The 27,193-nt window shown below is 37.7% G+C and overlaps 1 protein-coding gene across 1 annotated transcript in view; it reads right to left on the minus strand.

Moving 5' to 3' along the window:
- The window catches only part of LOC122805915 (extracellular calcium-sensing receptor-like), a 136,440-nt gene that overhangs the window by 94,857 nt on the left and 14,390 nt on the right, over nucleotides 1-27,193 (minus strand). The window contains 1 exon segment of the mRNA XM_044076159.1: nucleotides 9,003-9,230. Within this exon segment, the coding sequence (XP_043932094.1) occupies nucleotides 9,003-9,230 (228 nt within the window).

Genomic DNA, 27,193 nt, shown 5'->3' on the forward strand with positions numbered 1-27,193 from the left:
TGTATACAACTCTGATACTAGTTCCAGGGCTATGGCCACTTTTATAGTTTTAAGAAGATGGAGTTAAAATTGAGATTTTAAATTCTCCCTTGGCTAGAGATTTAATGTTTGGCCCCTCTGCAGCAGAGGTGATCAAAAAGTGTGATGGAAGGGGCAAACTTATCCAGGGATTTTTCAACCATCCTTTTCTGAGTTGTCCAAGGGATTTTCTTTCTCCTCGTCTAGTTTCCGCAAAAAAAAAATTAATAAATAAATAAATACAGTCTCAATAGAATTCAGGTACATTTTAAGAAGTGGCAAGGAGATTCCAAAAAGAATCTCAAACCACCCAAAATCCAAGGACACTCCAAGTCTTTATTCAAGAGACCTTATGACCCCCTCCCACCCTGGCCTTTATTCTCTTCCAGAAAGTCTGAATTTCCATTTTTCTTTGACAACAGATTGCTTCAGACAAATAGGTTCTGAAAGCCATTCATCTGGGTTACAGATGAATGTGGGGAGAAACTCCTTCTTCCCAGGGGTCATTCCTCATCTCATCAATCACACTTGTTTCCTTCTGTTCATCATATGCTGTCCCAATGAGTGAATGAACCATTTCATCCTTCCCAGGTGAGGAAGGGATTTATTTAAGGATGTTCCTAGTCCCAAGGAAAGAAAATGCTTGGAGACCAGTTCTGGATCGATCTTTCATAAACTTGTTTGAAGTAGTCCCCAAATTCAAAATGGTGTCACTTCATAACCTGTTGCCTCATCTTTTTCTTTCAAGTTTCCTGGTAAGCATATTTTAAGTCTAATGTTATCACATTCCTTTTCATCCAGACTTCAGTTGTTTCTCAAGGTTATGCTTGGATCACATTATCAGTTCTCTGTCTTACCCTTTGGACTAACCACTGCACCAAGAGTGTCCCCAAAGTGTCAAGCTCCAGTTATAGCTCATTTCAGGTAAAAGGTATCCACATTTTTCTGCACTTAGATGACTTGCTTATCTTTGCAGACTCTCAAATATCAGGAATCTTTCTGTCTGGTGGGAGATCTCTTGCACAAGCTGGGCTTCAACGAAAATATTCAAAAGTCATCCTTGACTCCCTCACATAAGAATGTTTTGCTGTGATGTCAACTAGAATGGTCAGATTAAAGAGATTTTCTTAAACAGATGCTAATGTTTTCTATTCAGACTATGGTCACTGTGAGGGAATGCCTCAGGATTTTAGGTCTAATGTCATCTATGATTTGCATGATAACCCTGGAAAGACTCCACATGAGAAAGATACAGTGGTATCTCAAATCGCTTTGGTCCCATCAATGCCCTTTATCTTTATAGATCCCTTTATTACGGTATGTCAGAAGAAAAAACACTTGGCGGAGACAAGAGATATCCTTAAATCGAGGTCATTCCTTCTTCCTCCCTGCTTCAAAGCTGTCAGTCACCATAGATGCTTCAGACTTTGCTTGGGGAACAGATTCAGAAGAGAGAAAAGTGCTGCAGCTACGAAAAACAAAGGACAGACACAAACACATGAATATCAAGAAGATGCTTGCACTGATAAAGACATCCTGAGCCATCTTTAATCCCTGAGATGACTTCAAGTGGTTACAGATAATACCACAGTGATGTGCTAAATCAAAGTGCAAGGAAGGACCAACTAATACCCTCTTTGTAGGCAAGCCATGTTAGCTTGGGATATAGCTTCACAGCCGAATCTCAGTATACAGGAATCTTACATTCTCAGAGCAAAACTGTGTGGCAGACTGTCATGAATGGAAACTAGATCTAGGAGTCTTCTAAGATTTGATCCATCTGTGGGAGTTCCTCAAACAGACTTTTACTCCTCTCTGAAAAATGAACTGGCAAAATGTTTTTCCAAGACTTAATTCAAGAAGGGCTGGAAGATGGACGCCTTTCAATTTCTTTGCATAGGAATGTTCCTGTATGCCTTTTCACTCTCTGCATTAATATCCATAGGTTCATAGGTTCATAGGTTGGTACTAGGCTATCGGCCCTAGGGCCTATACAAGCCTAGCCATAACAATTCCATGGCTATTTATTCCCGCACTATTTACTTCCCTGGACCCCTGTCTAGCAGGGTGACTGACGTGATTCCCCAGGGTGAATTTCCTTTCTCCCATCCAATCATCAAGGTTCCTTTTGAAGAGGGCCAAAGAGGCACTCTGCTTGACATGTATGGGCAGTCTATTCCAGAGTCTGGGGAGTCTCTGTGTCAGGAACCTATCCTTCCAGCATGTTTTGTTTATTGTGATGACAAGATTTAGATCCCTGAAGCGTGTGGCTCTGAGGGATTGGGATTTCTTTAAGTGTAGCATGTCCAACAGCTTTGGGTTTGACATAGCCTTGTATGTTAAGCAGAGATTGCCTTGGAGTAGACGATATGCGACAGAGTATAGCTGGAGTTTTTTAAGGCGGTCAGAATAGGGCATCTGCTTTAGGCCTGTGATTCTTTTAGTGAGGTATTTCTGTGACCTTTCCAGTTGTGTCTTGAGAGGTACATACCCAATGGGGCATTGTATTCTATATTGGGTCTAATGAGGGATGAGTACAGTGGGACAATGGCCTCCTTTTTTCTGGATAAAAAGCCCTTGGTGATGAGGTGTGCCACATAGAAGGATTTCCTGACTGTTGTGATATGGTTATTGAAGGTGAGACCACTGTCCACCTGTGTCCCTAAATCTCTTATCACACTTTCGACGTTTAGTGTACTGCCACCTATGTGATAATTCATGGGTACATGTTTTTTCCCAAAGGGGATAACTATACATTTCTTGGCATTGAGCCCATGGCTCTGGCACCAAGCATCTATTTCTGTAAGGCCCTTTTGTAGAGTATCCACATCATTTGGGGATTCAATAATGGCTCCCAGTTTGCAGTCATCTGCGAACTTTGTTAGCCAGAGTCCCTTAGTGTTGGCCTGTACTTCAGAGAAGTAGATGCCAAACAAGAGAGGTCCCAGGACTGAACCCTGAGGTACTCTACTTGTCACTTGTCTGGAGCTGGATTTGAAGTCAGCTACTTTTACAGTGTGGGTTCTGTCAGTAAGCCAGTTGGCAACCCATCGAGTGACGTAGGGATTAATGCCTAGCTTAATAAGTTTATCTATGATTCCAGAGTGGGGGATGGTGTCAAAGGCCCTGGCAAGGTCTAGATAGGCTGTGTGGACTGCCTTACCCTTGTCCATGGCTCTGGAGACTGATTCAAAGACGTCAATAAGGTTCAGGAGACAAGATCGTCCCTTCACAAACCCAAACTGGGTGGGGTCCGGTGTTTTAAGGTTGCCAATGTCTTTGTTTATATGTTCTATGATAATACGTTACATGGCCTTGCAGATCAGGCTCATCAGTAGTTCCCGGGATCCAAGATGGATCCCCCCTTGTGGAGTGGGATAACTGCAGCTGTGCGCCACTCAGTGGGCACGAAGCCTGAGGTGAGGATATGATTAAACATGACACTTAGGTGAGGTGCCAGTTAATTTTGTAGTTCATGTAGTACACAGCCCGGGATGTCATCTGGTTCCATGAATACTGTATTCTTAGCTTTGGGAAGTGCATTTTTTACCTGTGTGGCTGTTATTACCAGAATTTGGCTATCTTCCAGTATTGAGATAGGCCATTTAGGGGATTAGAGGGGGTGAAGTTGGCACTGAATCGATCTGCCAGGATCTTGGCAATATCCTTGGGATCAGTATATTGAATGCTATTCTGTTGTAGCTCAGAGCAGACCTGAGCATTGCCATTTAGATTCTTGACATAGTTATAGAATGCCTTGTGGTTGTCTTTGGAATCTTTGGCAATTTTATTTTCGTAACTAGCTTTGGAGGATTTTATGAAGGATCTCAACTTCTTACTAAGGCTGGTAAGGGAGTTTTTTGCATCCTGGGATTTTCCTCTTTTCTGTAACAGTTTTTTTTTCCTTTTGTTGTAAAGTTTTTTAATGGCAGGGGACACCAAATTGCCTTCTTTTTTTGGGGGGAGACCATCTTGGTTCTATTTGGGATGGCAAAATTCATGCATGAGTAGATGTGCTCGTACAGTGCCTTAGTGTAGGACTCTGCAGTCGAACTTTCAGTTCCCATCTGCATGGGTTTCATGAAGTTTGTAACTTCTAATTTGAGTAGCATGAAGTTGGCTTTGGAGAAGATTTTATGGAGGTTTCCTTACTGGGGGGTGGGGGTGGGATGTGGATGTTAAGGGTGATTAGCTTATGGTCTGACCTGTAAAAAAGTCTCTACGGCAAACTTTTCCAAACAGCACAAATACCAATAAAGAAAAAAGTGGTGGGAGAATTCAATGCACGACTTCACTTGTGATACCAAAATGAACGCTTTATTCAATATTGCGTTTTCGTCCAAAAGACTTCATCAGATAAAATACCTTTCTTAAAATCAAAGCTTTTATACAATAAAATATGTTGTTATTAACCAATCATGTTTCACTTCTAATTAGAATAAGAATCCCAATTGAATTCAGCATTGTACAATATACTAAATGGTACATTCATATTCATTCTGTATAAAAATTCCACTATCTAAAATGTTTACTTAAAATGAATATTTGTTTAAAAACATTTATGCTCATTTATTAGTTTGTTAAAATTGCGTCATTCAAAAGTTTTTAAATTTATTTAACATTTCAAGAAGTTTACTCTAAAATAACCTTACTTTTTCAATTTGCAGTGAAACACTGCCATCTACTGACCTTTAAAGTTAAAAGCTGCTAAAATATAACCTTGTAAATTATAATAAATAAGGTCAGCAGATGGCAGTGTTTCACTGCAAATTGAAAAAGTAAGGTTATTTTAGAGTAAACTTCTTGAAATGTTAAATAAATTTAAAAACTTTTGAATGACGCAATTTTAACAAACTAATAAATGAGCATAAATGTTTTTAAACAAATATTCATTTTAAGTAAACATTTTAGATAGTGGAATTTTTATACAGAATGAATATGAATGTACCATTTAGTATATTGTACAATGCTGAATTCAATTGGGATTCTTATTCTAATTAGAAGTGAAACATGATTAATTAATAACAACATATATTATTGTATAAAAGCTTTGATTTTAAGAAAGGTATTTTATCTGATGAAGTCTTTTGGACGAAAACGCAATATTGAATAAAGCGTTCATTTTGGTATCACAAGTGAAGTCGTGCATTGAATTCTCCCACCACTTTTTTCTTTATTGGTATTTATAGTCTGACCTGACCAACAAGGGAGTGACCATAGGTGTGGAGCATCAATTTCCCATGTTGGTAATGACCAGGTCTAGGATATTGGAGCCCCTGGTGGGACTATGGATTTGTTGATCCAGGGCATTGGAATTTATGACTTCCAAGAACCATTGGGCAAAGGTGTTGGGCACTTCTGAAGATTCAGAAGGGATCACTCAGCATCATTGTCTTCACAGTCTTCTGGTCCAGTTAACTTTGCTTCTTCTTTCTTTTGGAAATGACCAGGGGCAATTACCATAAACTTCTACATGCACAATAATAGGAGTGTTTGCACCCCAACATCAGTCCTCCTCAACTTACTGTCTGGGTGATAGGGTCTTAATTCCTTTTAGGCATCTGTTTTTGAGGACTTGCAGCAGATACTAACAGAGACAAGAAATCTTACTAGAAAATATATTTGCAAATGGAAAGGGTTTTCTAGTTGGTGCCAACAACATAACCAGCATTAATTCAGGGCTAGTTCTCTGGTTTTACAAATATGTTGTTTGAGTTGCTGTCTAATGATCATTCTTATTTCTCTATCAAGGTTCATTTGTTTCTACCACCTCTCCAACATTGAACTTATAGCAGTACATAAAATCATACACAAACCATAAGCCTGCCCAGCTCTTACCCCTTTAATCAACATGTATTTTTCAAAAAGAAGTCTTAGATCAGAAGACAAACAACTTCTCACCATAAATAAACTGAATAAATCCTCTGGTCAAAACCTGCTCATACTCAGTAGTAATAAAATGGAACTCCTTGCCTCTAACCACCACAACTATTTCTAACCTACAGACTATTAAATGGTCCCTAAAAGAATACCTTAGAAAATCATTGACCTGCTCCTCTGCTAATCCTGGCTGAACTTCTTCACTATACTTTATTCACCCCCCCCCTCAACCTAGATCACACTTCACAATCCTCTACAGCCTCCTACACCACTCCTTTTTGTTTTCCCCACTACCTTAACTTATCCACTTCATCTCTGCAGACCTTCCCTCGACCTCTTTCTCTTTACTCATCTAAGATACCTGATGATACCCTCCCTTGCACTCCTCTTATGATCTCCTTCTCTCCCTCCTTCTGCCTTCTAGAACCATAATATGAACACCTCTCTCATGCTAAGACATCACTCAATTTCCCCTTACTGTCTCTAATTATGTAATCTTTTATCTCTTTAACTATCTTATTACAATTGTGTCAGGTTTCATGTACCACATATTAATCTATGTAACAAAGACTGTATTGAATTTTCCTCACATATTCTCCGTCTCATGTTTTTCATTGCAGTCTGCTACAAAACATATGTTCTATGCTTTTCTCATTACAACATTTTTTCACTCATGTTTTGTAATGTAGCATGGCACTTTGTGACTGAAAATATATGAACTTGATCTTTGACATATTGTGATTGTGGAGCTCCTCTCCATGGCCTCTGCTGAAAATAGGCATTTTCTGGCCCAGTCAGACTGTCCTGGTAAATAAATAAATTGTATTGGCCATTTCAGCATGTCTGCCCATGTATCCTCCTATTTCATGGCAATTGCATGTTAAAATGTTCTTGAAAGAAGGTTTGAATTGGAGAACTCCAAGTAAACCGGTGGCCCCTCCTTGGGATCTTCATTTTGTGTTAAAGAAACTAACACTTGCTCTGTTTGAATCAGATAATCTGGCTGACTCGAGGTTCTTAACATGGAAAATAGTTTTCTTGATTTCCCTGACCTCTGCAGGAAGGGTATCTGAGTTGCAAGCTCTTAGGGTGAGTCCTCGCTACCTCATTTTCAACAAGGACAGGGTTTCTTTGAGAACTAATCCTTTTTATGCCTGAAGTGGTATCTGAGTTTACTTTAAGCCAAATTATCCATCTCCCTGTTTTCCTTCCTGAACCCAAAAATGGGGAAAATAATACTCCATACTTTGGATGTCCAGAGAAACTCTGGTAATACTTTCATAGAACAAAATCTTTCAGATCATCTGATCAGTTATTAATTTCCTGTGAAGGCAAGAAGGGGCAACCTTTGTCAAAACAGACCATTTCCAAATGGCTGTCTAAGGCTATTACCTTTGGTTATAATTCCCATGACAATTCTATTCCAGGCAGGGTCAAGTACCACTCTACAAACACCTTTGCTGCTTCTATGTTTTTTGGAAAGAGTTGGATACTATAACTATTCTAAAAGTTACTACTTGGTCCTCTGTACATACTTTTACAAAGCAATAAATGATGGATTCCTTCTCTAGGTCTAGATCACGCTTTGCTGGTACCGTTCTCCATGGGTTCCTGGGCCCTTCTCCTTACACATCCCTGTTATAGTTAGCTATATTAATCTACCCATATATCCAAGGCTACTGCTGCAGGGATTAATATGCTGAAGGAAACCTATCCACCAGTTAGAGCTGATGTTACATTTTCTTGTGATGTACACTGTCATTAAAATGATTCCATAAAGAAGCATATAGCCTTTAGCATTGCATAAAAAAAGGAACACTGTACACATTTAGGCAGAAAATGGTTGTGACTTTAATTTCAGGTTCTTAAGTTTTGAAGGACTTTGGCCTAGACCTATCTTTTATTCAGCTCAGAGCAATCTGCTTGACAGTTTGAGTGCATGGAAAGTGCCCTGAAGCTTTGGAAGCTGGCCAGCTGTGATATCTTTGGCAGGATATAACCCATATAGCTAGGGTTACTGCAGCAGTGATCACTGGAACAGCTGCTGTTATGGTAATTTCAACTTATACAATTTTACTTTTCCCTTCTGTCTGAGCAGTAAACAGCAGCTGCAGCATTCCTTTGTGCATTATCCATGACTTCACTAGGAAAGGAAACCTATTCACCAGTCTGTGACATTTTCTTGTGATGTACACTGCTATTAAAATGATTCCATAAAGAAGCATGTAGCCTTTAGCATTGCATAAAAAGGAACACTGTACACATTTAGGCAGAAAATGGTTGTGACTTTAATTTCATCTTCTTAAGTTTTGAAGGACTTTGGCCTAGACCTATCTTTTATTCAGCTCAGAGCAATCTGCTTGACAGATTGAGTGCATGGAAGGTGCCCTGAAGCTTTGGAAGCTGGCCAGCTGTGATATCTTTGGCAGGATATAACCCATATAGCTAGGGTTACTGCAGCAGTGATCACTGAAACAGCTGCTGTTATGGTAATTTCAACTTATACAATTTTACTTTTCCCTTCTGTCTGAGCAGTAAACAGCAGCTGCAGCATTCCTTTGTGCATTATCCATGACTTCACTAGGGAAGGAAACCTATTCACCAGTTAGAGCTGTGACATTTTCCTGTGATGTACACTGCTATTAAAATGATTCCATAAAGAAGCATGTAGCCTTTAGCATTGCATAAAAAAGGAACACTGTACACATTTAGGCAGAAAATGGTTGTGACTTTAATTTCAGGTTCTTAACATACACCACTTTTAGTCTTAATTACAAAAGTAATTTATTATTTCTCTGCCAGTACGTCATACATCTATCCATTTCAGTATCACTTGTCTAGGACAGAAGATTTATTTCAAAATTATTTGCAAATTTCCTGAAAGAAGTTTCCACTAAAGTAAGATGTTCTGTATGCAAACATACAATAGCCTAGAGCTCTGCCATTTTAGAAATACTACATGATACACAAAGGTAATATAGCAGATTAGACTGATATAATAACATTTATTAAACAATCAGATGAATGCATTGCAATATATCAAGTTTAGCAATTTCCAAACACATGAAAAATATTGATATTTGATTGGTAATCACCAACCGTACCTGCATATATCCTCCACTCCACATAATGGCACTGTGATTTAGTTGGAGACTTTTGCTTGGGTTATCATTTATCTCGAACCTGCCAACTGTTACACATCTCATGGAGTTTTCAGAGATTAGCTGCCAGTTAACTATATCATATGAAGCTGGGACATCTCCATTCTCATCAAAATATACTTGTTTACCAGAAGGATTTATGAACTGGACATTCTTAGCATAATAGAAAAACTAGGAGTAAAAAATAAACATCAAAAACTGCTTTCTAAGGCAGAAGTCATTTGAACTAGCATTACAATAAAAATAAGTAACATTCTCAACAATTTGAGACGCAGTTGTATAGAGCTGTATGAAGATCCTTTGTGTTTTGTCTTTGCTAGAACTCACAACTGCAGTCATTGCTAAAACCATTCACTGCTAACACAGATTTTCAACCATTTGTAGGGAGGTTGCATTTCTGTATTGAATGATGCAGTTTTCTAGTTCAGTCAGGAAAGATGCAGATTCATTAAAGGGGATTAACACTGCTGAATGAAAAATGAAAAAACACAGCCAAGCAGTTCAGGACCCGTAATTAGCAGCTACTTAATCCAACTTATTCCAAACAAGGAAAAATTACTGGTAACGGCCGAAAGGTCTTTGAAACAAACAGTCTTTATTGAAACAAAACACTCCAAGCGCTTTTACCCATGTATTATTGGGCTTTTTCAAAGAAAATCACTCAGCAACATTGTGCGCTCCTTTTATTATTTGCCTGTCTAGAGAAGATAACTTAATATACCATCCAAGAAACCTTGCGTCATCAACTTCTAAGCAGACTGCTTGACAACACAAATCACGCAACTGCCTGTTCAGTATTTCTTTCTTAACACTATAGTAAGTCTTCACTTCAGTAACATGTACAGAAGACGCCACACTTGGTACGGAGGATGGTCCTTAAAGGTTGCTGTCCCGTCACTCTTATTAGTCCTTAATGAGACGCAACAGTGGTTTTTAATATCAACTAATTCGTGCGTACACAATGTCCTATTAACAATGGCATTTAAGATATAAAATCTTCGACAACTAGTTGACACCTGCGTTCAGTCTCATTAAGGACTAATAAGAGTGACGGGACGGCAACCTTTAAGGACCATCCTCCGTACCAAGTGTTGCGTCGTCTGTACATGTTACTGAAGTGAAGACTTACTATAGTGTCAAGAAAGAAATACTGAACAGGCAGTTGCGTGATTTGTGTTGTCAAGCAGTCTGCTTAGAAGTTGATGACGCAAGGCTTCTTGGATGGTATATTAAGTTATCTTCTGAAGACAGGCAAATAATAAAAGGAGCGCACAATGTTGCTGAGTGATTTTCCTTGAAAAAGCCCGATAATACACGGGTGAAAGTGCTTGGAGCATTTTGTTTCAATAAAGACTGTTTGTTTCAAAGACCTTTCGGCCGTTACCAGTAATTTTTCCTTGTTTGGAATAAGTTGGATTAAGTAGCTGCTAATTACGGGTCCTGAACTGCTGGACTGTGTTTTTTCATTCTTGGTTTTTTCGTTTGGTTTTTCACTGCTGAATGAAAGGTACATGTGTACAACTGAATAATGTGACTTACAGGCAAGTCAAACACATTTATTTATTTATTTATTTATTTCCAGTTTGATTACTGGGGAAGTCCACTGGGCTCAGAGAGCCCATTTTCAGTGGAGGCCCGGGGAGAAAGGCTCCATGACAAAGAATACAGATTAAAGTTTAAAAACAGTAACAATTAAGAACAAGTTACAAATATATTAATTCAAAGCAATTTAGACCATTGTGGAAAAACTTTCCCTGTACAGGGCAGACCTCCCACCCATTCCGAATTACTCATTTTTTACCATGTTTTGGGGTCCAAATGAAGGGGTGTCACCCCTTCATTTCCGATTTTTTTTTTGCTTTTTTTAAATTTTCGCAATGTCGTCAGGCTACCAGCAAGTCGGAATTGAGCTCAAGGAGCTCACATCATAATTTCCAGCTGGCTGAATTGCAAGCTGGTAGGAATAGCAGAGGAACTTGTGTGCGGCCAGGAAGCTACAACAGCAGAGTTTGCAGGCAGGGATTAATGGCAGCAAAGACAGAGGAATATGAACTACTCAGGGTAAGGAACTACTCGTTATTCAGGGTAAGGTGTGTGTGTGTGTGTGTGTGTGTGTGTGTGTGTGTGTGTGTATGCCCCCATATAATACACTTGGTGGTTAGAGATATTGAGGCTCAAACCCTGCACCTTTGGTACAGGGTATAAAGAGCCTACTACCCCTAACCACCACCATTTCTGAGTGAAGTGAGAGCTATCATGAGAAGTGAGAACATTTTTTTTCTGCTAACAGTTGAAAGTTATGCTCTGAGCTTTTCCAGATTCTTTTTTTGTACTAAGAGTTGAAAGAGCTATGATGAGAAGTAAGAACATTTATTTTTGTGCTAAGAGTTTAGAGCTATGATAAGAAGTGAGAACACAATTTGTATTCCCCCATTATTGTTTTTGTGCTAACAGTTCAGAGATATGGTGAGTGAGAAGTGAGAACTGAATTTGTATTCCCCCATTGTTGGCTTTGTTGTTTGTCCATGTTTTTTGTGTTGAGGTTAAGAGCTATGTTGAGAAGTGAGAATGAATTCACTAAATGATGGCTATTAAGATTCAGTCTTCCTAGTTTCCAGGCAGCTGTTGATTTGGCATAGTGGTATGTTGTTCTGACTGTAGTGCATAGAGTCCTGGGTTCAAAACCTGCCAGTGAAATGCATGATGGTAACGCAATATTTTATTCTAGGAACTTTACAAAATTATACAAGCAATGTTTAAAATGTGTCCCTGGTTTTTGACATTTTGTCCCCCTCCCCCCCAAAAAAATGAAATTGAAAATAAGTGTGAGACTCTGTGCAAGATGCCTATGGCTTACACTACTGTCATTCTATTTATAGTGTGGGTGTGGAAGCAGACTGTTATGATGGAAAAGTTCTGAATTGGGCAGTTTTGTCATTATTGGTTCATGTGTTTTGTTTCATTGCCTACAGTACAGATTACTGGTAAAATGTTCAAACAATAAATTTAAAATGCGCTCTAACATGTGTGTTGTATTATACACGGAATATAATTTAATAAAGTCAGGAAGGTGTATAAAGAAAAGAACACATGTATGTTTCTTGTTTTGTGTGCAAGGGGCCAATGATTTGAAAACAGCCCAAAGGTAATCGTTATCCACCACTGGCCAGATGCATTTTCTTTGGATGTGGTATGGGTTTCAATGCTGTTTCAATGAATGTGAGTTTCAAGGGCAAAGAAGTTTTAATGTCAAGCCTATTTTCATTGTGAGACAGTATTGCTTTGTTTACCAGATGATGTCTTTTAGTGTTTCTGCATTGTTGTGTTGTAAAATGGAAAAATACAATCCAAATCATTGTAAAAGTAAGGCAGTATGCATATATTAGTGTTTATGGTAAATGGGGTGAAATAGCCAGGTAACGGGACATTGGAATGGCTGCAGGGGGACTCTGGTGCCATGTTTTGGTTGTCTGTTCTTCAGTTTGCGTTTGAAATTTGGTATCCCACAATTCCATTGGAGTGGGTGGGGTTACATAATTATGTATGCAAATTAGATGTTAATCAGCATACAGATTTGTACCTATTTTTCATGGGCCTTGTCCAGATTTTTGATGTTTCCAGGTTGAGAGGTATGGTACAGGGTTATTTAACATACAGTCATGCATATAGAATAAGAAGCTATTTACAATATTTATATAGTTAATGTCTTTGGGAATTAGCTTTTAACGGATATAGTAAGTTATATTGTTTAGGAATGCAGGGGGAAAACCTGTTGGGGCCAAGAGCTTAACAAAGAAATTATGTAGGGTGAAAACACATACATGAGCAGAATCCATCTTAAAGACCATTTATCAAAGGTATAAAATGCTACAGCAATCAATAAGATGTGAGTGAACAGAGGTAGCTATATAATAGCAATTAATTAATACTGTATTTAAAATACATACTATATAAAAGTAGATATATTTCTTCCACACCATGGCAAATGTTTCCATATCAGAATCAGAATCAAATTTATTGACCAAGTATGCATGCATACAAGGAATTTGACTCCGGTTTCAGTGACTCTCCAAGTATGAATTACATAAATGACAAACATACAACTATTAAGAACAAGACAAATGACATGCATGCAACTATTAAGAACAAGCCAAAAAAGAAAATATACATATACATACAAGGTGCAAAGTGCAACTCAGTGCCAGAAATACTGAAATAAACTCTGAAAGAAACAAGTATTAACAATATGTAAGCAATACTGCAGAATCCTCCACCATCCTCCTTTACAGCAGTATTTCCAGTCATTGGTACCAATTCCCAGATCCCAGACAAATGAAGGTTCTCTGTTTTATCCAATTCATTTAGGTTCACTTTCATTTTGTGTTAATCTTCACTAGGTTTTAGAACAAGCCACCATCTAGCATTGGATATTCCTTTCATTTTCTTACAAAGTGGATAAATCATCAAAAGAAATACAGGGCTTTTTGGACGAATTTAAACATGTCATTCTGTACGGATCCCAGTTGCTTCTAGAACATCCCCCACTGCATAATTACAACATATGACCCTACCAGTCAAGACCTTTTGTCTTTGCAGTTAGTCTGAAGCTATCTTATGAACTGATTCATCCCCCACTCAATGTCAAAGTTTTCATGCAGCCATGAATCAACATGATTTTTTTCATTGTATCTCTCTACTGCTACATTGGCACATACTAAAGGTAAAGCAAAAAACAAAAGTGGACCACTCCGTCATTAGAAACACTGCCAGCACACCTAATTCCAAAAATGATGAGCACTTTCATCTCTATCTTTAAAAGACTACTTCAGACAAAAAGCACTCATTTTTGGAATTACTGGTTTTCTGGCAGTGTTTCTAACAGTGATAGAGCATTTTTTTTGTTTGCTGTTTTTTGCTTTACAAGTTTGCTGTTTCTTTTGTTTGGTTCTCAGTCTGTTTGCACATACTAAAGGTACTTGGTTTACCCTGTTATATAATTCTGTAGAGTTAAGCAAAATCTTCAGTTTCAACTATTGCCACTTTTTTGGTGTTTAAACTTAAGTGCTCCAGTTCCACGTCCAGCATTATGGCTACATTAATACTGACCTGAAACTTGATGTGTCTGAAATGAAGGCCCTCATTTAACCTTGGTCAGACATGTCTTCTGCTTTGTCTTATGCCCTTATGTCAATAGGTTACCTACCAATTTGCAAGTCACTAGTATTGAGAACTTTTCTAAAGCTGTATAAGAGAATGCCATATTTCAGACACATGTTTAGCTTACTTCTCCATATCCATATTCATTGTATTTATGCTGTTTATGGTAAAGTAATCTGGTAATTCAAGTCATGGTGGAAAGGGGTTGCTAATGTGAGTCAGACTGAATAGCAGCCTGGGTCTGCCACTCTCCGGTTATGACCTTCTTTTAGTACATGCATTGCATGTTTGTGTCTGTGTGTGCGTATGCACACACACTCATATAAGCACACAGTGCAGCAAAGTACTCAAAATGCACAGCATGCTCTGAAGTCATCATTGCAACTCATAACTAAAACAGCACAAATATTCATTACCTCTCTCCCCAAACCTGACCCTGACACAATTTATACATTTTCCTCTGCACCTATTTACTTGGATCATGTTAAGTCAACATGAGGTATAGTCTCAGCATATTAGCTTGCAGACATTTATCAGAAGACTAAAGGTGCTGTTAAAAATCTGTGAAGTGGTAATGGAATAAATACTGTGCAGCCTAAACAGAACCATACTCACCCAACGACCTACTCCATTGTCTACCGTGCTTTCTTAACTTTGTTACTACCACATACGGATGGGGTTTGTCTCTTCTCATGACTCTAACTAGGGACTTTCATGTTGGTCTTCCTCTTCTAAGATCCTTTCTGACCTACAGCACTGCTGTAACACCTTATTTGTTCCCACACTGGCCCCGATACTTTAAGAATTTACTATGATTTCTGTCCCATGCTTCTGTGAATTTCATCACTGTCCTTCACGCTATTTTTCATTATACATTTCTCCTACAAAAGTGATTGCTGGCAGCAGAACAAGAAAGACTAAGGTGACAAAAGAAAAGTGAGTGACTGGAGGTATAAAAAAAAGGATAGGGCAAATGTGTTGGGAACTCCTCAGTATCTCTACATATTTGCCCTGTTTGCTCTATCCTACCTTTTTCTATACCTCCAATTACTCACTTTTTCCCATCTCACCTTACTCATTCCTGTTCTGTCTACCCTCTTTCATTTTTATATTTGCCCTCCACTGTACATCCCTGTACACTAACCAGTCTCCTGATCTCAGCCTAGAAGTTTTTCACACTTGATCAGAAGATGTACATAATGCCTCTTCCCCCTTTTAAGATCCTACTTTGTATTTTATCTACCGATTTACTGTCCACTTTTCAGGAGCTGACCTCAAGGGACTATAGGCATGCAGCAAGGGTGCACTAGTGTGTCTGTTCTATATATCTCTACCCTTTATCCCAATATCTCAAAGATCTAAACTCAACAGTGTTTCATTCCATATATACCTAATTCTTATCCCTTTGGAAAATCCTCTTCTCACTCCTGTTTTCTTAAGTTCCTTATCTCACTTCTGTTACTTCATTTCCCTGACATTTCTTCAACATTCCTTGATTTAAAAAAGCTTTACTCTAACACTGTTATTCCCTAAAAGTATCAGCTTTTGCTCTACGTTCACTATTGCTTACCAAATAATATGAAGCATCCCCAACCCCTCCCCCATGCCCCTTGCCTTTGAGCTCCGCCTCTTCTCTTATCTGTGCTACTACTTCCTGTCCACACAGATCTATCATATGCTATGTATTTCCTTGACCATACTTGTGTTGCTTTAGTCATCACGTCTCAGCATGTAAATTGCTAGTGGTAACATCATCACTCTTAATATTACCTGATCATTGTTTGCCATACTAGTCCATTTCCCAGTATTCACTTCATTGGTTCCCTTAACTCCCAGGTTTCCACCTGATTGCTCCTACTTGTGGGTATACTTTTGATCTTAATGAACTGTTCTTTGTTCCATGAATGAAAACTAGAATGTAACACTTAAAGGGTAATCCCATGTCACTAGACTAATTTCCTGGTAACCTTCCAGTACACTAAGTATGAAATGCTTCACTCTTCCCCCATATATCTGAGTATCTAGCACTCCCATATATTCTTTACGCTTTTCTGATATTTCTCATTAATATCTGCCTTACAATAACACCTAGCCATATGTTGGTTCAAAAACTCTACTAAATGTCTTTTTTGTATAGCTCTGTCATTCTAATCTTTTAGTAGCCTGTACAAATCCTATCATTTTATCTACTTTATCTCCATTGGTGTTATAATAGTATCCCCCTACACTATCATGCCTCTGTTCTCTAGTGTACCATTGTATATTGTATACTACCTACCTAACACTTATATCTGCGATATAAATAGGACCTGTTGGAGAGATAAGTATGTATCTCAAAGACTACCCCTTGTCTGGAATAGGCTCTCCATCCATGTGAAGCAGGGTTCCTCCCCAATCCAATTCAAGTGTAACTTGAACAGTTGAATGGGGAACAGGAAATTTGTCCATGGTTTGGCACCTATGGCTCTATTAGACACTGTAAATATTTCACCTCCCAAGCTTCTGCTTACACTTACCAGAGGTACCAGAACTTGTCAGAGATTAACGATGCACGGTTCGGCTTAAAAAGGCCATTGTGGTCATTAAGTTCATAGGTGTTTAGTAGGCTATCTGTTATCTGCTAGGTTCATAGGTGTTTACTAGGCTATCTGTTTTCCACTTTTGCTGCCACCAGTCTTCACCTCCTTTCACAAGTGTTGTTCATTTTTTTCTTACTGGAATATAGTCAACCCAAACCTATTTATAATTTTTGCATCTTCCCCATCTCTAAATCTCTCTGAATGTGTTGATTCTGTGGGCATAATTTGTCTTTCCTTCTAGGTCCCACTCTTGTTACCTACCAGCCTACTCTCCACTCTTCAAGAGTTGACCTCAAGAGACTTGGACATGCCACAAGGGTGCATCAGTGCTCCCTCTGATGGACAAAATCAATCAAATTTGATGCCAATCATCTGCCTTATCAGTCAATTGATGCTGATGCCCATAGATCTCAATCAGGGACAAACCTCATCTGAATCAGGGCCAAGTCCAGAAATAATCAAGGAGACTTTTAAAACATTAGCACTATTAACTTGAGACATTAACAGAATTAGAAAATATGCATTAATGTACATTTTCTGGACAAAAAGTCTAGGAATTTATAAAGAGCAGTTCTCCGCTGTTTCTCCAACAGTCAGCAGTTCTATGAGGGATTGACGGACATGCCTAAAATTTGAGTCAAAATAATCAGGGACAATTGAATGGTATGTTGATCCTGTATTCTATTTTGCCCCATCCCCTGCTAATGCATTTAGTCATCAGGCTTTAAACTGCTCAGTCCCCACTCTTTTCACTCAGACTCCTACGTCTCTTGCTGTATCATAAGTTTCCACATAAGTATTTTACGCATTGTCCACAAATTCAAAAATCATCATAAATGTAATGTAAATGAGAAGTGGCTCAGAGTACTATGTCTTAACCATGCAATATGATTTCCTGAAAGATAATACCGTGCAGAGATGAATCACAATTTTCATGTGTTTTCAATAACCCACCACTGAATATCCATTGATCTAAAACGATAACTTAGCCTCCCACTCACCTATGCTTCCTGCCCAGAATGCTTCTGTATTTTCTTACGAAGATGAGCACATGATGCTGTTTTACTGGTTTTCTCAGACAGACATATTTGCTATTTAGATGGTATTCATTGATTTCCATCCATGAACTGGGCTGCACGTGTCTTCCAACAACTTTAAGCCTCCGTATCTGTTGGTTGTATTAGTTTTGGCTCTTTCAGTTTTACTGTTAGCTTTATAGTTAATTGTTACAGTAAATGTAACACGGGTCAAATACCCTTCACAAAATATCTTGTTTGAGCGTGCAAGGGAATAAAATAGAAATAGCAGTTATCCATAAATTAAAGGTTGTTGAAGTGGCACACTAGTGCTGGATTTCTCGAAACAAGATACTAATAAACCCAAGTAAATCAAAAGTTATGACTTTTAACATGTTAACTGCCTAATGTTTCTCTAATTCAACTAAAAGATCATCTAAACAATGGAAACATCCAGATCACAAACTGTCATTAAATGTTGTACAGCCATTGATACAATGTTTCAAGCTTACCAAGATAAGAGCTCAGAAAAGCCCCTGAAAAATACATACTTCTGCCCAAGTGAAATATGGTTTATCTTTTTCCAGTGAAAATATAACTTTTCAACAAATGCCAGCCTATTCCAAAAGAACAGTTTGTCAAAGTATACCCCTAGTTGACCCTAGAACCCATGACTTTCTAGTGGTGTAAAATCCCACTGGCTATTCCCCCTTGACACAATAACCCCACTACTTGCCACCATGAATTTTAAAATAGTTTACAACAATAGTTAATAGTTTTCGAGGCTGAGTTCACAAATAGGTCACAGAATAGAAAGACATATTGTACAAAAATGGGGACTATGTATAGAAAGTCTGAAACTGTTGCTTGTGTTCCCTTATTGCTAAGGTATGTCAGTCTTAGGGTTCTGAGAAATACACAGTGGGGTTGTACAGGAGTGGAGATGTCCCCTCTGGGTGAGGGAGGGGGAAAAAACAAGTGTAATGGGACATTCACCATGTTTAAAAAAATGTTCTCTTATAGTCTTTAGTTTAGCTGTTTTTGTTTTCCCTTGCAACTTCAGGGCTTGACATTTCATGTCTTGGAATTACAGCTAGGAGCCTCAACAATATGTTTTAGTCTCTAACTTTGTGATTAAGTCTATGTATCTTCCCTCAAAGGCAGTACTGACTATGGTCAGTCATCAAACAAACGCCTGTTTGAGCCATCAGTTTTGACCCGCAATCAGAAATCCAAATACCTTTTATGCATTACAAAACTGTGTCTTTTTCCTGAATTTGAATATAAATGCTTCAGGGAGCATGGTTACCACATAACTATGCAAAAGTGTACCTCTTGAAAAAAAAAATATGTTAGCAATTCTTATGCGATGGAAGCATAAAATGACTGTGTATAAAGAAGCTTGTTCTATGTATGTTTAGACATAACACCTAAATGTTGTATAAATTATATTTTAAGTATGCTAATATGTTAACCTAATTGTAGACATGGTTTGCTACATCATTGCAGAAGCAGTACTTTTGTATGTGTTTGTGCTTTTGTAAACAATATTCAGTAGTATGTGACTATTAATTTTGACTGTGCATTTATCTGTTTTGAACTCAAAGTATAAACAAGAGAAAAACAGCTGAAGTGAGAGAAAATACAGTGGTGCCAAAATATCCAAATAGTAAAGTAAAACAAAACCACTGTAAACCATGTACACGTGCAATCCAAATCCAAAATTTCAATAAATTTGGATTTGGATTGAAATTTTGTAATTGGATTGAACCTGTACATTGGTCATGGCTAAAAATGGTCTGCAGACAAGCCCCCTCTTACCCAGTAAATGCAGCTATTTTTGCTTAGTATAGAACCAGATCACCCTTTCATAATCCTTTTCAAATATATTGCCTGTTATACTTATATTTTTCATATACAAATGGTGTCATTGTTATAGTGAATGTTGCAGAGTACTGGAAAGCACCAAAAAATATTAAGGTGGGAAGGTGACGCCTACTTTTAAAGAATGGGTGTTAAGTAATGTTTATGGCTGGGTTTGGCAGCAGGGGGGAGGTTACGACTGGGATTGCCCTACCATTAGTCATATGTGTTAGCCCTACTCCTAATCCCCTCCCCACACAGTCACTAAACACATTTTTCTTAACTGTACCACTATACAGATGAATTATATCTGCAAGTTAATGATCTTTTAAAAGGAAGCTGTTTTCCTTTTTTTGACTGGTGTACTGATTCTTAAGTGCAAAAATGCGCTATAATCACCCTGCAGATTAGCTAGCTGCAAATTACCTCCAAAAGTGAAAAAATGTCCTACTAGAGAGGTCAGAAAATATAAAAAATGCAAAAGGAGCTAGGCTAATTCCAAGTAACTTTAATCAATGTCAAAACCAAAATTAAAGACGGAGCTTATTGAGTCTTCATATATATATAAACTTTATTAGAAATAAAGTTTGCTATTAAAGTTTACATCTATATGAAGATTTGAGAACTCCGTCTTTAATTTTTTTTTTTTTTGAGATCGTTTGAAGTTACTTGGAATTAGCCTAGCTCCTTTGCAGTTTTTTTTTTTTTTTTTGATATACAGATTCTTGGAAACATTGCTTTGGTGAAAACTAATTCTGCTAAGCATTATAAGTATGTTATGTTAAAAATTTCTTTAAGAAACCTTTTGGCAATGAACAAAACTGAATTCTTTCTAGCATTACATTATTGCAACATTTTTTTATTGGAAAGAAAATCACTGTATTTCCTGTTGCATGCATCATGTATACAACATGATACTTTAGCAGTCATATTTTTGTCTCTTTCTGTAATAACCATATGCAGTCATAGCCATAGGTTTGCCTTGTACATCTAAAGATTTTATTATAATTAAATCTTTGATTTTTTTTATGTTCCAGTAAAATAGTTCATTTCCTTCCCTTCAGTCTTTAAACATTTTTTTTTCTGCTTGCTGATATTTTTTGTCCATATTTTCCAGTAATAGCCTCCAGTCTAAGACCCGATTTAAAATATATATTTTATTTGTTTTGTTGCTAGGAATATCTTCCCATTCATCTTTAAAAAAATGTCACAATGGTCCTATACCATTCCCCTTGTTTTGTAACATTCATCAGAAATTCTTGATTGTATTTAAAAAAATAATGTAAGCATCTATCTTTCTCTTTCCCACTTTAATTCCTTCATTGTAATCATCCTGTTTTTAAAACTCCCATTCATAGTAGTAAAAGTAGTGAATCTTAATGACAGTTAAATGCTTTCAAAAAGGCCTACTCCTTCTAGTTCATGTTTCTTGTAAACACACACACACACACACACACATATATATATATATATATATATATATATATATATATATATATATATATATATATATAGTGTAACTTAACCAGCTTGAATCCTGTTTTCTTATTTTTAATAAGAATGCAAAGTGATTTTTGACATGGACCTTGCATAAGAGGGTATGACAATAGTCTATTTTAGTAGTGTGTATGCCAATGTTATTCTTGTACAAGTTTTACCTTTCTTCTTTTGCCTTTTTCTTCCTTAAGGAAAGTGTGTGCTAAACCTTAAGGTTTGTAAATTACATTTCCTTCATACTATGTTACGGTTTCTGTATGTATGGGTATGTCACATTTCAGCAAAATGTCATTACATAGAACCACCTATCAGTGATTACCATTAATTGCCACAAAAATCATTGCAAAAAAATAATCATAACTGTAAACTTACAAGTTACATTTGCGATTTCTAAAAGAAAAACTAATAACTTATGTGGACGTGTTTTGCCCCTATAGCCCAAGACATTAAATGCAACTTCAGGGTTGTACAAACTTGAAGAAATGGTAAAAATGTAAAATTGAATTATGCAATGGTCAATACAATGTACTTCAACTGTTAAATAATCAGTGGTTCACCATGCAGTAAAATGCATGTAGTGATTAACTCACTTCCTATATACATACACTTCTTAATCAAGTATCCCCAGAATCAGTACTTTGGTTTTGACCATCAGTCCAACCATTTATAGTATTCATTAGAACCTGCAGAGCCACCTTCAACTATTTCTTGTTTCCATTGACAACTGTTACATTGTCTATATGTTACTACAGTTGGCAAACAAATTTTCTTCATTTTTCATCTTTCTACTTCTATTTTTGTTTAAATTCACACATCACTTCATTTGTTATTAGTATAAAAAATAAGACACTCATATTGGGTCCCTGTTTTTTGCTTGTCTTCTATTCTCAAAAGCTACCATGGCTGCTTCATTTGCTCAGCCCCCCCCCCCATATTATGAGGGCCCTCACACTCATTTTTTCCTTATCCAAGTAGACTTTTAATTTTTCATTTCTATCTTATTTTTAGGAGGCGAGTGGTAGAAAGTAGGCAATTCCTGTTTGTATTTACCCTATGCCATCCCTTAGACAGTTTTTCATTCCATGTAATATCCACTCTAACTTACTTCTACTACCAACCTATTCCCTCTAAGACACTGCCTTAAACTACCCAGATTCCTCTTCAAGTTCACTCCTATTACATTCCTGCCCCTATGTAGCAACATTGAAGCTAACCCTGGCCCATCTTTTATCATCTCCTAACACCCATAGTAACAAGAGCAGAATGGACCAGAAAAACTGCTTTTTCACCGTTCAGTGAAAAGTGAACCATAGTATTAGAAAACTCACGTTTTCTTAAAAATCATATGGCTCTATAAAGCCCCCAAAACCTTCTCACATATGAACTCAAATACCTCCTTAGTCTCTGGGGCAATGTCTAGCATACTTGGGGAAAAATGTGCTCATGCTCCAGGCAAAACTATACTAAGCAAAAAGTCTTACTAAACAGGCAACACAAAAGTCACATTATGAAAGCGCATCAGTTATCCCTTCTCAATTTACCTAAAAAAAATTCTGGGAAGAAGTCAAGTGCCTGACAGGCCATACTAATCCCAGCTAACATCCACTCCTAATCATCTCCCCTCAGTCATTGATTTCAGCCCTTACTTCTGTGGCCTTCCATCCCTGATTCCATTAATAACCCCTCCTCTCCTTACCTATATCATCTCCGCTATATCACACTTTCCATTTCAAAGCTAAACACACAGTATCAGTACTTGAAATAAAAACTGACTAACCTGCTGGTCCTGATCATAGGAAGTTACTAGGCTAATGATGCTAGGGAGCTGACAAGCCTAGCCAAGTTCTACCTTTATTTCCACGATCAGCACCTATTGCCTCTCTCCAAGAGGGGGACATGAAATTCTCCTATGGTTCTTATTCCTATGTAAGGACTTTATAGTCCTCCTCCCATTCCTAACTTAATGCATCATGCCTAATACCTGGAGAATGGACAGTTAAATCACTCCCCAAAAAAACAACCCTTCCTACATCACTGACTTCTCTCCCATCTATTTCATGTCCACCCATACTTGGTAAAATCCCCAAAACATTAGCTTGTTATTCACTCCCACTGCATCTCATAAAATTGTATTCTATCCTCAAAATAGCATGGCTTTTGGGCTGGTTGGAGCACTTCTTCTGCACTCTGGCCACTTACAGAAAATGCACTTTAGGTTATCTGCAAAGGCCTCATTACTCAAACCATCTTTATTGACCTTGCCAGAGATTTTGACCTTATTGACCATAACATTCTTTTAGATCACCTGACTGGAATTAGCTCAGATGCAGTTTCCTAGTGTAAAAATTCTTTCCAATTGGTACTTTTCTTTGCAGTTTCTAAACACCCTTTCCTTAAAAGAATCCCTAAGGGTGTCATTGTGTTTTCATTTATACACTATTACTGGACCTCCCTCACATCTTAGTTTATGCTGATGATAATGGTTTTATTTCACAGAACCTTGACCACTTATGCCACAGGGCACCTAGTCCAGTGGCAGCTCATGATATTCGACTGCAAGACCGCAGCCCCCCAGCTGTGAACCACAATGGCAAAATCCTAAACAGCATGCATGCATGCTTAGAAAGTTGAATACGGACTGCTGTCTTACCAGTACGAATTCAGGAAGGAGGCAGCAGTCTGCAGATGCCCCAGAAGTCTAGCACCGCATAAACTGGAAGGGGATTGGACTGCAAGGTCTACAGTCTCGGAATGAGACCACAAACAGGAACAAGATATTTCAGGTACAGTGTGTGTTTCTGCTATTCACAGCCAAGATGTTGTTTTACTCACTGCTATAGGGCCATAGAGTGTGTGTTACTGCTACAGGATCATGGATTATTTTATTTCAAGTGAAGTACGGATTGTGTGCTATTTCAGGTACATACTGCTGAGATGTTGCCTTACTCACTGCTAGTGTGTGTGTGTGTGTGTGTGTGTGTGTGTGTGTGTGTGTGTGTGTGTGTGTGTGTGTGTGTGTGAGTCTGTGTGTGTGAGAAATGCCCCAGTTGACCTATACTGGTGGATAGAGAGAACTCAAGAAACCTGGTGGTGGTGGTTAGAGAATACCTCAGGCTTGAGCGCTGTACCCTGGGTGCAAGTAACAAGAGCCTGAATTCCCTAACCACCATTTGTGAAAATTTTGCAGATTTGTGGCTCATATTTTGTTCTATTTTGTGCCTCATAAAATCTGTGGTTTCTGAATTTTTATTTCTTTAAATAGTTGACGGTGCAGTGGTAGCATTGTTGCTTCACAGCTAGAGATTCTCTGGTTTGATTCTTGGCTGGGGTTCCTTTTGTCTGGAGTCTGCATGTCCTCCCTTTGTTTGTGTGAGTTTGCTCTGGTGTCCTCCCATGTTACAAGGACATGTGTCTGCAGTATTTCTCCTTGGGCCTCTGCTGACAATTGGCTTTTGCTCCAAGTCAGACTTTCCTGGTCAACAGATGCTAAATTAATAAAATTGACAGGCATTTGAATTTCAGACTTCATATTCTTCAGAAAGTACATGGTAATACAACACCTTTTATTTTAGCAGTTTTCTAAGCTTATGAGATGGATATTTGAAATGTATCCCTATTTTTGGGACTGTATTCCCCCATTATTGGCTTTGTTCAGGTTTATTGTGCTAAGGTTGAGAGCTATGGTGAGAACTGAATTTACTGAATATGTTTTAAGGCTGTATTCCCCCATTACTTGCTTTGTCCAGGTGTTTTGTGCTAAGAGATTGACAGCTATGGTGAGAACTGAATTCATTAAATGGTAGCCATTTAAGTTTTAGTCTTCCTCTCTTTCACAAAACAGCTGATTTGGCATAGTATTATGTTGCTATAACTGTTTTGCATAGGGTCCTGGGTTTAAGACTTGGCAGTGAAATGTATGGTGGTAACACAGTATTTTATTCTAGCAACTTTCCAAGATTATACAAGCAATGTTTAAAATGTGTCCCTAGTTTTTGGGCTTTTGTCCCCACCCCCCCAAATAAAATGCTGGCTTTTTCCAGATTTCTTGTGCTGCAAAGTTGAGAGATACAGCTGAGTGTCGAGTAGATTTTACAAGGAGCTGAAAGCTACAGGGGAAGAGAAGTTTAGTACTGCTTATACTGGGTCTGCTTGCATTGATAATAGGACAACAGGGAGTGTACTCACTTTTGATGCAGAAGGCTGTGGGTTCTACTCCCACAGTGGGTGCATACTGCTGTCCTGAGAATGTCCTCTTTGGCAAAGATACATAGTAACTATGAACCTTTTATCAGTTTGCCATCCATTCCCTGTTGCGATATTACTACCCTATTTTTTAATGTAACATGGGCAATTTATTCCTCAAGGGCAACAGGCACTTTATTTGTAGATGAAACAATGAAATATAAAGTTGTTTGCCAGCAGCAACCTCTTCATTAGATACAGATCTCTTCAATGTGGAATTATTTAGATGACTTTTCCTTCTGCAGGGATTGTGCATATTTACCGATACTGGTAGACTGTAGAATTTTAAGTAGACTTTTATGATGGAAATGTTGTCAATTGGGCAGTTTTGTCATTATTGCTGCATGCATTTTGTTTCATTGTTTACTGGAAAAATGTTCAAAACAATAAATGTAAAACACTAACAACTGTACTGTATTATACAAGAAATATAATTTAATACAAAGTTAATCTTTATACTAGCAAAATGCATTTTCTTTGAATGTGGGTTTCAATGCTGTTTCAAGGGCAGAGAAGTTTTAATGCTAAGTATATTTTCATTGAGAAACTGCATTGCTTTGTTTAGCAGATATCTTAGTGTTTGTGCTATAAAATGCAAAATAAAACTTTCAAATGAAATCCAAATCATCGTAGAAGTAAAGCAGTATGCATATTACAGTGTTTATGGTAAATGGGGCGAAATAGCCAAGTAATGGGACATTGGAATGGCTGCAGGGGGGAGGCTCTATTCAGCCATGAGTTTGTGAGGGGGAAGGGCAGCAAACTCAAAGACAGCCCCGGCTGAACTATACCTCTCAATTGTCCAGATTTTCACAGAATTAATAGATTTTTGCTTCTAATTTTTGGTTTGTTCCTCATAAAAGCTGTGGTTTTCTGGCAAATCATTTAGGAATTAAGTCACTAAATAATGACAGACATTGAGTTTCAGACACCATAACCTTCAGAAAAATGCATGCTAACGCAAAACCTGTTATTCTAACAACTGTCTATGTTTATACAACAGCAAGTTTTAGTACTGTCTGTATGTTTCTCAATATATTTGGCCTTGTCCGGATTTCTTGAGTTAAGAGGTTGAGAGGTATGTGCAAATAAATTGCTTTATAGAATTAAACATATCCAAACCTCTCAACTGTCCCCAATTTTGACTCAAAATGTTGCTCTCTTTCTAATAATCTCTCCACAAAATGACAATTTTGGAAGAAAACGTGGAGCGTTTACAATTAATAAATAACTGTAATAATCAGAATTATAGATTACTTTTATTTCAGGAATGCATGTAGATTTGTTTATTTTGTCAGCTGCTCAAGTTAGCAGTACTAATATTAAAAAAGTGTCCCTTCTTTGACAGGTTCCCAGCTGTATTGTGTGGCTATTTTATATTTTTGCATCATATTTTTGGTCCATTTTTCATAAAATTGTGGTTTTCTTGCAAATAAGTGGCAAATCATTAAAGACTGAAGTTAGAAAATAATGACAGATATTTGAGTTTCAGATTTCATACCCTTCAGAAAATTCATACTAATGCAAGACATACTATTCTATTATTTTTCTAAGTGTATAAGAGCAATATTTAAATACTGTCCTTATTTTTGTGCCTTTGTCCCACTTCTGTGTATGGCTTTGTCCAGGTTTCTTGCTCTGAGGTTGACAGGTATGACAAATGTGTCAGGGTCATCACAGTCAGCCAGAGACATTTCAAATTGTGACATACTTTTTGCACTCCACTCCCCCATGTAGTGACTCTGGAGGTGTCCAAGCAAGGCAAGGAGCAGTTATGCAG

The sequence above is a fragment of the Protopterus annectens genome, chromosome 7.part0, assembly GCF_019279795.1.
Source record: "Protopterus annectens isolate FY-2018-M chromosome 7.part0, PAN1.0, whole genome shotgun sequence".
NCBI lineage: Eukaryota > Metazoa > Chordata > Ceratodontiformes > Protopteridae > Protopterus > Protopterus annectens.